Source organism: Uloborus diversus, chromosome 1 (genome assembly GCF_026930045.1).
Source record: "Uloborus diversus isolate 005 chromosome 1, Udiv.v.3.1, whole genome shotgun sequence".
Classification (NCBI taxonomy): Eukaryota; Metazoa; Arthropoda; class Arachnida; order Araneae; family Uloboridae; genus Uloborus; species Uloborus diversus.
In genome coordinates this window covers 252,120,281-252,133,757 of record NC_072731.1, presented here as the reverse complement: position 1 = coordinate 252,133,757, position 13,477 = coordinate 252,120,281, and the positions used below count along the sequence as shown (strand labels likewise).

Below are 13,477 nucleotides of genomic sequence, written 5' to 3'. Positions count from 1 at the left end.
AAGATAAAAACTAGTTTGTTGTTACCTTTGGCACTTATTAGAAATTTAAGAGGTAAGCCCTCCGAAATAAGAATTGAATCAGATTTTGAAATCAGGAAAGACGTTTTTCGAATTACTTCCGAAAAATTGGAGGAATTGGCCTTTCAAGAGGCTGGGCAAAATAACAGATTTAATTAAGACAAAAAGTCTGTTAGTACTATATTTTCTGGTAATCTGAGACTAAAGCCACTGGCTTCAGTAAGGAAATGGTCAATAAGTTCTTTGACATTTTAGACAGCCTTGTCAGCAAGCACGATCTTATGTCGAACAAAAATTTTCAAAATGGATTAAACAAAACTTCCAACAGTTCAAAAGAAGTTGAAAAGATATTAGATACGAACGGTTTCAGGTTGGGAAAAGTATCAGGTGGTGAAAAAGGTGTGATGACAACAGCTGTGTGTTGTGTGAGTGATGGGGTTTTTTTATGTTCCTCTTCTCCGAAAAAAAAAACATTTTAGAAAATAAATGACTTTTCTACAATTTATTGTTACTTGTAGTGTTTATTGATCGCCTGTTATAAATATTTGCAAGATATGCATTGATTATTTAATTTGAGAATTTGGTCCATCGATGGAAACTCGATGGTCCATCCATAGCAACCGGTAGCCATGAATGGACCACATGCTAAAACATTTATTTTTAATTTTCATTCTTTATTGTGTATATTTATCATGAAGTGAGTATTATTATTAAATAGAAATATACTGAGAAATTGTTCCAATTGTTAACGTGAAATTTGAGTTGAATGTCCTTTCTTTTAAAAAAAACGAAAATTCTTATGTGGTTCACTGACGGCCCTATAGAAAGAAAATTTTCAAATTATTTCAATGGATTTTTTTAAAATAAAGTAATTTTGAAAAGAATAGGTATTGAATCGATTTTACTGTTATAGTTAAATTTCACATTTTATTTACTTTATTTTAATTGCAATACAAAAACTTGAACCTACATCAGTAATCAAAAACTATAATACTTTGTTTTGGAATGTTTAAAAAATCCTGAAATCTAAGGTGCAACAATTATTTGAATACGACCTGAAAAACTGGTTTTATTCTGTATTAAAACCATCACTTAACTATGAAAAAGTAGCTTTTAGTCCTCGTGTTACCTTTATTTATTTACCCTTATTTACACATTAAAAAATGTATATGAGACATTAATTATTACTTTTTCTTTTATCATTGCAGGAAGATTATTTTCAGATTGCTGCTCTTTTTAAACTCAATTGTTACGCTAATTTTAATGCTCATAAAAAAGTTATATCTGGTTCCCAATGGGGTCGTTCCAAAATAATAAAAGTATTTTTTTTTCTGAAAGAGCATGCTTAAAAACATAGGATCTGACCATTTTTTAAATAATTTATTAAGTTTTAATATTAAAAAAATAAATAAATAAATCGTTGCGCTTTCATTGTTAACACTTCTGTCGTGTGGAAATACCATTCAATGTTGCCATTCACAGAACAAAATATTTAATTCGCATCTTTACTCACGTGTATTTTAATTCGCTGCTTTATTATCATAACGTGGAAACGTAGTAGAAGGACGCGTAAAATTGCATCATTTGTGACGTCATAAAGACGACGCCTTGTTTGAAAAATTGGACATTTTAAAAAAATAATTAAAAAAAAAGGTTAGAAAAATGAATATTTTCTGGGTCCATACAATTTTTTTTTTTTTTGCTCATTCTATCCATTTCAATGATTAAAAGTAGTACTTTTGACTGAAGGAAACCACCCCATTGTAATCACTTCCAATGTAAGAATAATAACTGTAATATATATAATTTTTTTTTTTTTTTTGAATAAAATAAAAAAAAATCATTTACCTTGCTTATGACAATGACCGTTCCCACCATCTTCGGATCACGAAATATAAAACTTCAAATGGCTGAACTTGATTTCAACAGTCATATATATATATTAAAGCAGTTGCCAATCAATAAATCATTCTTTTTTCATCAAGGAATTTTATCTTGTCAGCTGCTTTCTTCTGAAATTCATGTAGTGTGACAGGTCAAAGATCTCTTATAGTCCATTACCGTTGAAAGTCAAAAGATTTTCTAAAGACGAACATCTATAAAGTTCGCTCGAACAAGACGTAATCCTGTACGCGAGTTAGTTTCCACATTCTACGGTATTATTTAGATTCAATGGTGGGAAGAAGGATTCTCGCGTTCGCAGGAAAGTATTCGAAAAATGAAATGTAGCAATATAATCTGAGAAAAATCACGAAATATGCTTTTTTAAATCTGAAATAGCAGTTTGGTACATTTTTACTGCTTTACTATTAATACTGCGATGCGAGAATATACAGGAATTACTGATTTGTACACTTAAAGATTTATGATCATGTTTTTTTTTTTTTTTTTTAAATTTTCGTTCATGAGACAAATTTTGAGGAAAAATACTAAAAAAGAAGTTTTTTTGAGCAATCACGATTGCTTATTGCTTTCATTTGACTGTTTTTGATGTCCTATCATTTTATTTTTCCACCGCCACCCTCCGCACCATCACCGTGGACCGGCTCCTCACGATGCTGCTCCTATAGCGACAGCCGTCTCCAGGTTGCATCCATGTCCTACACACACGCGCATACATACACAACTACACACACACGCGCACATACACACACACAAACACATACACCTATACACACATACACGTACACACACATACACACAACTACCCACACATTCATGCCTGCACACAGGCACAAACACATATGCCTACATACACATACGCATACATACACATACGCACACACAACTACCCACACATTCCTGCCTGCACACAGACACAAACACATATGCCTACACACACATACACATACCCCCCACACACACATACAAATACCCCCCCCCACACACACATTCATACACACAACTACCCACACACTTATGCCAGCACACAGACACAAACACACATAAACATAACCCGTAGACACAAACACCCCCCCCCCACACACACAAACACACATGCCTACATACACACACTCGTGATTGCGAAAAACATAATTTGAATTCAAGATGTCAAAATTGAAATTATTATTATTTTTTTTTGGTAACGCATCCGTCAGTTGCTGGATGAACCAGTCTAAACCTAGATTCTATTGAATCGAAAATAAAAAATCTTTTAACTCTAATCTGATCTTTTCTTTATTAATTTGCTAGGGTACACGCACGGTTTTGCCCGTATTAGATAGTTAAAAGGTCTTTTGGTTAGCCTGTACATTTACAAATAATGGATGATGAATTTCTCGCCAATTTGCTATGTTCATTTGTTTGCCCATTTTATGGTAGCTTGCTCGTCCACATTATGATAATTTTCTCGGTAAAATGTTCTTAAAATTGGAATTGAAAACTGACAAAATCGAATTTTTGAAAAATCGCATCGAGGTGCACTGCACATACTCATACTACAAACTAATTTTGTGCCAAATTTCATAAAAAATCGGCCGAACGGTCTAGGCGCTATAGGCGTCACAGACATACTGACAGATATCCAGACATTCGACTTTATTATTAGTAACTAGCGGTACTCGCACAGCTTTGCCCGTAGTTGAAAATTAAGAGGTCATTTGGTTCACTTGTATATTTACAAATAATGAATGATGAATTTCTTGCCAATTTGCAATGCCCATTTGCTCGCCCATGTTCTACGTTATAATTTTCTCGTCCACGTTATGGTAATTTGCGCTCGTCCACGTTATGATAATTTACTCGGTAAAATGTTCTTAAAATTAGAATGGAAAAAGAACAAAATCGAAGTTTCGAAAAATCGGTTTGAGGTGCACACCCCTATGCTATAAACTAATCGTGTGCCATATTTCAGGAAAATTGGACGACAGACATTCAGACATCCAGACAGAGATCCCGACATTCAGCTTTATTATTAGTAAAGAAAATAAAAGAAGATATCTAATTTTGGAGGGACAATGAATTTTCCTAGCGCTTTTCAATAACTGTCTGCTTATATTTATTTTTCTCTTGTCGATAAATTAATGTATAAAAGTATTACATGTACGAATAAGATAACTTAATTTTACTGTTGTTAAATCACTACAGGACACACACACACACACACACACACACACACACACATATATATATATATATATATATATATATATATATATATATATATATATATATATATATATATATATATATATATATATATATATATATATATATATATATATATATATATATATTAATCTAAGTAACAAAACCGCTCGTAGCAGTTATTTGAGATACCTTTTTACATAATGTCAAACTGAATTCCTTTTCAAAATCGTCTTGGGTAATTTTTAAACCTATATGTTTGATTTATTTGCATTTTAAAGAAGAGACAAAAAGAATAGAAAAGGCTAATTTTCTTTAAAGAAAAGAGAGAGAATGCAGTTAAAGTCTAAAAAAAACTTATTTTCATCAGCAGAATAATCTTGCATGCAGAATTTTACTACAATGTCCGACTCTGACACACAAGCAAACATTGCCCTTTGTTAAAGTAGTTTAATTATTTAACTATCTGCTTACTATTTTACCGTTTTAGCGTCTTAGACAAGGGTTGAGTGTTATGAAATTGAGCATCTAATCTTACAAATTTTGATGGCGCGACTTTTTGTTCTCCTGTCCAGTATCAACACACAACAGCAAGAATTAGTTTTTCGAATTTTATTTTATTTCTTTATCAAACTTTATTAAATTTTATTTACATGTATGTTCAAGAACACAAATCAATGGATACGCCAGTACAATACTTTTTCATTTGCTTCCATTTGCCACTCATAAGAAAATAGACATCTAATAGAAAGTTTTCAATTGTTCCACATTAAATTTTCTACCGGAATTTCAGAGCATTAATAATGCATTTCCGTTTTTGCAATAGTTTGAACGTTTTCAACCCTTTTTTCCAGGGTAGCCGGATGGCAAAGATGGCATGGGATTTCTCTGGTACATATCCTGAAGTCCAGCAGGAACAGGCTTAGCTTTGATTTCTACATCAGCCGGACCTGGTCCGGTTCCGACTCCAGGCTCGTTGGTCTTGACCTGTGCCTTAAATCCGGTTTTATCTGAGATATAATCGACAGTTCTATACAATCCGTTGATGTTCATGTAGCCGTAGGAACCACTCACTATTCCAGATGAGTCCGCCTGCTCTCTTCTGAATTGCACATTTCCATGGTCATCGGCAACGTGGTAATTGAAGGCGTAAGGTTTCGGTGGAATCTAAGTGGAAATATAATTTAATATGTACAGATGATAAAATATGAATCATTTTCTTTAAATGTGGTTCGTTTTATTAACCCCCGACACAGAAAGAAAGGGGGTTATAAGTTTGACGGTCTGGGTGTGTGTGTTTCTGTCTGTGGCACTCTAGCGCATAAACGGATGGACCGATTTTGAAAACCTTTTTTTTTTGTGCGAAAGGAGAGTTGATCAAGAGTGTTTTTTAGCTAGGTTGCGTCTTTGGATAACCCTAATTAACGAAGATATTAATTAAAAACCACTAAAAGTTTTGTCACAATTTTTGCAGTGAAAATATATTTAAATTTTTTTTTAATTTAGTACCAAAATAAAGAGTATTTTTTTCTGCGTCTGATAGAATGTGTTTGAAATTTCCATGTTACATAGAAGTTGAATTATAACGCTTTTTTAAAGCATATTTTAAATACGGCTAATCCTTTATTCAGCGACTAGTGATACCTGCACGGCTTTGCCCGTAATAGAAAAATCAAAAGGTCTTTTGGTTCGCCTGTATATTTACAAATAATGTATGGTGAATTTTCTGGCCAGTTGGCTTGTACCCATGTTACGGTTCCACGTTATGATAATTTCGTTTCTCGCCAATTGGCTTGTGCCCATGTTACGGTTCCACGTTATGATAATTTCGTAATTTACTCGTCCATCTCATGATATTTTTTTTCTTAAAATTGGAATAGAAAAAGAACCACATCGAATTTTCGAAAAATCGCTTCGAGGTGCACACCCTCATGCTACATACTAACTTTGTGCCAAATTTCATGAAAATTGGCCGAACGGTTAGTCGCTATGCGCGTCACAGACATCCTACAGACATCCAGACATCCTCCGGACAGAGAGACTTTCATCTTTATTATTAGTAAAGATTAGTAACCGAACTCATTGTTGGCCGACAAGGAAATTAAAAGCAGTGATTTAAGATTTTATCTGTTGCCAGTTTCTATTTGTCAACAAACACAATATTTGTAATTGATTTTCAATTGTACAAGGCTTTTGAAAAGGATTTTAAACATTTCTTCTCAATTCCACATTTGCGGCCCAGTCGGGGTTTTTTTAAATTTTTTATTTTAGTTACTTGTAAAAAATGGAGATACTTTAGTGTTTATATTTGAGAGGTTTGAAAAACACCGGTGCATGTTATTATGTTTATTTAATGTTTTTTAAACATTAAATTGTTTTAAATTAACAAAGTAACGACTTTTGAAGTATTAGTTTACGAAATGTATGCTTTTTATTACTTTAAATGCATTTAGATCACTGTAAAACTCTACGAAATATGATAAATCATACATTGATGAAACAGTAAACATGATGTTTCACTTGAATCAAGTCAGTTATTTTTAATGGAGATTTTTAAAAAAAATTCAAAAAAATAAAATAACAACTAAATGAATAAATGAAAAAGAAGGAAATTAATTACCCAAAGAAAGTGTTTTACTTTAATATTTTTATAATAGCATTTAAATTAGTTTAAAAACAACTTGATATTAGTATGTGTCATTTTTTATTTGTATCTGTCTATGAGAGGTTTTCGAACGAAATAAAAAGGAGGAGAGAAATTTTGATTGATTAAATTATTAACTAAACAATTTTTGAACGTCTGAACGTAGATGTACGGGTTAGACTAGCGGAGCAAGCAAGGAGCGAACACCTCTAATGATAAGAATGAATGATTTTTTTTCCTCATAATTTACAAAATACTTAATTTTAAGCAAAATAAAGAATGACACAAGAAGATTAATGTACTTTAAACTATTAATTGTAAAAACGAAAAGGTCTGAATCAAAAAAGCTTAAACATATGGATAAAACAGCTGAAAAAGTGTATGGTCAGGTGTCCATTAAACCCAGGTTAGGTGGATAATAAGCTATTATCTACTTCGGTGGATAAGAAGCACAAAACTTTTTTGAAAACTTCAATTTTCTGTTTTTGATAGTTAACATTGCATTAATAAAAAACATATTGCACTGAATTTTACGAACAAAAAAAATTTTCTAAACCGTCGTATGACATTTTTTCCCATATACATTTATGACTTGTTATGGACTAAAGTGGTCATAGTTAAAACATAGATGTAAAACTCATAAATATCCGTAGCATTTAAAAGTACAGTGGTAAAAATTCAGTAAACTTTTGTGGCAAATATTATTGTAAAACGGCGTGTTTGCAGTACAGCGAAGACTCACAATAAATGGTACCGAAAAAAAAACAACGATTACAGCTCTAATTGATACACTACGTGACTTACTGGGTTACAGTGCGAAGCACATGACACAGTATTTCCTCTCACACGATATGTCCAAACTGGTATGGTGGCCAGCAAAGCCGCCTGCCAGTGCGAATGCCCCGAGTTTGAACCTGCTGCTCGCATGTTACGTTTCTTAACTCTCATTTATTCTACCGTAAAAATTTTCAGTGAAATAAGATTTTACGGTAAAAGTTACTGGCAACATGGATGCCAGTAATTTTTACCGTAACATTTCAGGATTTTTTTTTAAACAGTATACAGCACAGCTAGTTCTTTTAAAGAAATCGACTTGATTTAAATAAATTACAAGAGTGTGATGCCCTCTATGGTCAAATTTCAGCTCACAAAGAATTTGAGTCCTAGTGGTCTTCAGTGTCAAAAGAGAAGATGGAATAGTTTGAATATCCGATTTGTTTTGCTATCTCATTTTTCATATATCTGTCTAATCAATAATCTACTCATTAAATCATCAGTATCAATATTCCGTATCAAAGTATTCAAGTGTAGATTAATTTGGGACACAATTTTTGACTTAAATATAGCGACTAATTTGGGACAAAATTTTCGACCTAAATGTGGCGACTAATTTGAAGCAAATTTTCAACTTAATGCAACGTATCGCTGGTAATACTTTAGAAATATCTCTTTTTGTGTTATGGTGATGAGTTCTATAGAATATGACATAATTTGAAAGTGAAGGCATAAAGTTCTTACGTTTTGACCGCCATATTCTCCCAAGTTAGAAGATGGATGTCCAATACACAGCACGTTTGTTGCAAAATTTGTCAGAACCAGTATGATCTAAGAGAGAAATTCGCAAAATACAATATAGTTAGATTTCTTGATATAGTTGATAACAGTTTGCGATGTTAGTATATTATGATGAGAAATACATTACGCAATTTTAAATTAGTGTTTTTATGCATTTATTTGTTTATTTTCATAGAACCTAAAAAAGCAGAAATTGTTTTTTAAATATTTTACGTATTCGTGAATTATTACAATATTTAAAATAACGATACAATTTTTCACAAAGGTGGCAGTTAACTCATTAAACTTTTATGAACCATTTTTCCGGTTCTGGTAATGAAATCACTCTTAAAGCGTGTCCCAATATTTGAATATGCCTCCATTTTTAAAGTAAATTGTTGGTAACCCTGATAAAGAACAATTTTACAGCTGAGAGTTTAGGTTTAATAAAAATGCCGCGTTATACGATACAACAACGTATTTTCATTATTGAACAATATTTCAAAGCTAATGAAAGTCGAGGTCCCCGATAACAGTTACTCTTCAAACAGTAACTGTCATCGGGGATCAGAATGTGACCCTTATATCGTGTGACTTAACCACATTAGATTTCGTCTTAACGTGTTTCTTGAAGTCAAAAGTCTATGTCAACGAGCACACAACCACCCGTGCATAACCATGTCGCTATATCTCGAGCACTAGGAGCAGCTACTGTTTGACCAACCTCAATTTTTTTATAATTTTCAAAATATTGTTAATAATGAAAAAAACCTTGTTGTATCGTTTTACACTCTATTTTTACCAACCCTAAAATCTCAGTTGTCGAATTATTCTATTTTCAGGCTCGCCAACAATTTACTGCAAAAATGGCGGCAAATTGAAATCTTCGGTTATTTTTGGGACACCCTTTACTTTGTGATTTTTTAAGCACATCTAAATAGTTTTTTTTTAAATTATCTTTTAAATTTATTAGTTTTAATTAAATAAATAAGATGTTACTATAGCGATGCAAGATGGCCGTTTTACCGTAAAATGCACTTCACTTTTATTACACTAAAAACAACCGGATTTATGGTAACAGTTAAACTAATCAAAATTTATTATTTCAATTCAATTAGTTTCCTAGCCATTGTCTTTTCTGTTTGTTTTAAAATAAAAGAAGGGTATTTTGCATTGAAAAACGCGTTCCTTGTAACGCCGAAACACGTGTCTGCAGTGGTCTGCAATTTGTGCTTTTTGACGTTGTTATTTCTTACCTTACTTTTCAGCACAAAGATATTTATTTATCTCATGCAGAGAAATGTTTTATTTTGACAAGGCTGAACTGCATCCCGTCACTTAACTGTTTTACTGGTAAGACTCATTTTAGGGGAATGAAGAAACGAAAACGTGGTCAACAATGAACGCTATCTACTGGAGTTTAGGGTTCATCCACTGGAGTGAGTACAGTGCAGAACCTTTTATCCGGGAACCAATAAACCGGGAAACCAGAAAACCGGTAACTTTTTCCCTACTTTCCCGTTATTTTTTTAAAATAAGCAATTTTGGCAATTTTTGAAAATTAAGCTTTTTTTTTCTTTTTTTGAAATACCAAAAAGAATATGAACGATTTCTTAATAAACAACATATTACTCACGCATAACTCGAGAAAATGTTTGCAAACACTAACTTAAAATGGTTATCCTTTATGCGGGTCAAAATTTCCGAAATATTTTCTTGAACTAAAAAGTACATTCGTAAGTTTGAAATTTTCGTGTTTTATTCTAATTGATAGCTAAGGAAATGAATATTGTCGCATAGAAAGCGAATTTTTTTTTATACACATAGTAGAAATTTGCAGATTTAGGTTCAAAAACTTAATTTTTGCCCTTCCCTTCATTTTCTTTCGTTTTAAAACATCGAAAAGTGGTGGATTTTTTTTCTTTTCCAAACAGAATGTGAGGGTCTCATGTATTATGAATAACTTAGTGTTTAAATTATTCTCACAATAATAGTTTTTTATATTTCGATATTCATAAGCATTTCTGAACTGTTTTCTTCTTATTTTAATATGCTTAATTATTTATTATATAGTAATTTAAATTTTACAAACAATCGGCCAATAGCGCTTTTTAGCAATCCAGAAAACCGGGAAATTCAGATATCCGGGATAGCGATGGTCCCGAACTTCCCGGATAATTGGTTCTCTACTGTATTACAATTTCAACTATCAAAATATCATCAAACAGGCAATGGCTTCGTTCAAATATAGAAGCAATTTTCACCCGTCATACCTTGACGGGCGATTTTCTAGTAAGGAAACGAAATTGTAAAAGTTTTTTTAAAATTTTTTATTTTTAGTTCATAGGTGACCTTTGTTTTATGATCTTCAGCATTCTATTAAATTTCTTTGAATGCAATGTTTCATCTGCAAGTTTTTTCTCCCAGCTAAAAGCTTGCATTGATCTTGCTATGATAAGCAATAAATTTATAAGAAAATAGTAGCATATTTAATATAGAGCACTTTTTTGCTGAACTATGAGAACAAAATGCAAAAATATGTTCAAAATGCAATAATATCGAGGCAGATTTCGTCCCTCTATAAAAGCGTAAAAAATCATAAGAATTTTTTTTTTAAATTTATTTTTAAAAATGTAAAGTACCGTAAAATGGGGAAACATTGCTCCTGTAGGGATAACATTGCTCCAAAGATTTTTTACTGATTTTCGAGGACTTCAGTGACAAAGTGGTTGAAAATGTGGACTTTCTTTCAACTAGGTAGAAGATAATAGTAAACAGGTGGGCAAGTTGCCAATTCGAGACCAAAAATCAGTAAAAAAAACTTACACACTTTTTGGAGCAATGTTATCTCTACAGGAGCAATGTTCCCTCATTATACGGTACTAAAACACTATAAGTTTAAAAATTTCATTGTTAAAAACAAAATATTAAGAAACACATATTAAGTAATTAGCTAAAAGAGATTTTGCTCCACTCCAGATTGTTGTATTTTTGCATTAAAAACACTGAAGAATTAGTATCTTCTTCAAAACTTTTCTTTGCTTACAATTCATCAAAATTGTTTTAACTATACCAGAACATCTTTTGCGACTTATTTATATACCATAAACATAATTTGTGCCGGTAAAACGATAATTTAAACCGGAATGCTGTTCATTACTAATCCAATGCTGTCAATCTAATGCACTAATGTCTGTCAAGTTTGAGATTGGAGTGAAAGAAGTGAAAACATAATAAAACTGAATTTGCAGTGTATTCATCTCTAGAACCAGAATTATAAATTGTGCCTCTATTTTTATTTTTCTAATAGTTTCTGCTGAAAAATACGTAAATTTTTTTCCACGATCCACTTATGATTCAAATATCTGAAAATCCGTTGTAATTTTCTAGTTGATTTTTTCTCAAATGCAATTTAATAGTGGGCCAGTATTAAAGTGCATTATATCTATATTTAAAAATTGCCGTTAATTGCTACGAACTAATTAATTTATAAGGACATTTTTGATTTTATCAGAAAAAGAATTATTTAGTTGAAGGGGATAACTTTTATTTTATGAAAAAGAAACGTTAAATTTATGATGATAATTTTAATTTCAAACACATTGTTACTAATAAAATTGTAAGAAGAGACAATTGAAGGGGACAACTATTTACTATTTTATGATTAAATGTTAAACTATTGCTTTTAACAAGTAAAATACGGTAATGGTCATTAGAACCCGAATTGAATGCATATTGCGATAGTATATTTGCCCCTCTTGACATTAGGGCATTTCAGTGCATAAAAGCGCTAATTTTTAAAAATAAACTCATACTAATCGTTTTTGGCAGGATTTTTCTTTACTTTAAAGATATTTTGTAGTACTTGAAAAGATATTTTCATTTTTCAAATTGATATTAAATGAAAAAATAAAGCTTTCTACAAGAGAGAAATATATTGTAAGATTTTTTTACAGTTAAAGTAATTAATTTGCATACAACTTTCAGCGTAAATATTTGTTTTAATATGTATTCACCGCCTTAGTAACAAAGTACAAAATACAGGAGCTATTTTGAATTTTAATGTGACAACTTTCTTGGTTTTAGTATAAGATTATTAGGTACTATATTCTAGTTTTAAGCGCATATACTTAGTTTTATTGCATAATTTACACATTTTTAGTGCATATTAGAGTTTAAATTTCATATAATCCCAGTTCTATGAATCGTACATTTATTATGGTTATAATGAATAAAATTAAAATTTAAACAATGTTTTTAGCTTTAATTTTGCATCCGTTTGTAACCCATCCCAATTTCAAAATATTAAAATAATATAGCCCTTGGGCACTTACAAAAGTTGATGTCTTCCGCTTGAACATTCTTTCCCGATTTTCCAGCCGTAACCCAACACATCAAAGAAATTTCTTTTCGTTACAGAAAAACTTTCTCCCTATATATACAGAATGTTATTGGTCTGATTAGAACAGGCGTTTACAACTTACGATGTGTCAGATTAATATCAAATATTTAAATATTTTTTATGTCAATACTGTCTGGCAATTCATTAAGATGTTCATTCACAAATATAATATTCGAAAAGAAAATTGAGACATTCTTTTAAAGCCCGAAAACAAGCAAGGGAGTTACAAAAACTGAACTTATCGCTTTATTCAATAGCAGCACCGATGAAGAAGATATGGTTTCATTGTGATCATTTTTCTTGCAAGTTTTGAGGCGGCGAAAAATAATTTTGTAAAGAATGAAACATTATTATAGGAGAATCAGGAAGTTGTCTGATCTTTAGAAACCTGAAATATGCAAAGAAGAAAAATTCAACGTTGATTGTTTTTTCCGGAAATCATTAAAGTGGGGCTGGAAAAAAGCTTTGTAAAAAAAACAATTAGAAGAACGATTCTAGGTCCTATTATAAAATAACAATGTCGAGAACTGCGCTTTATTTTTTGATGTTGTAGTGTAATTGCGTGAGGTAACTGCATGAGAAATTTCATATTTAATTAAGAATATACTTTTTTTTTGCTGTAAAAATGGTTATAACATTGAAGTTTCACCAACGCAACCAACGGGACCCAAACCCAGGAGTCCCCAAACTTTCGGGTCTCCATTTCTGGTAGGTTACATTATAGTATGTAATGGAGTTAGCATTTATTCGGTCTGAAAAGAGAAAGATTGTTG

General features: G+C 31.6%; 1 protein-coding gene across 1 annotated transcript; it reads right to left on the bottom strand.

Moving 5' to 3' along the window:
• Window positions 1–4,941: 4,941 nt before the first annotated feature.
• LOC129219957 (cuticle protein 10.9-like) lies at window positions 4,942–12,689 on the bottom strand. Its single transcript, XM_054854278.1, has 3 exons — window positions 12,637–12,689; window positions 8,267–8,353; window positions 4,942–5,271 (listed from the first exon to the last, which is right to left on the bottom strand). The coding sequence occupies exons 1-3, from the start codon at window positions 12,661–12,663 to the stop codon at window positions 4,942–4,944; spliced, it is 444 nt and encodes a 147-aa protein (XP_054710253.1). The 5' UTR covers window positions 12,664–12,689.
• Between the last annotated feature and the right edge of the window lie 788 nt (window positions 12,690–13,477).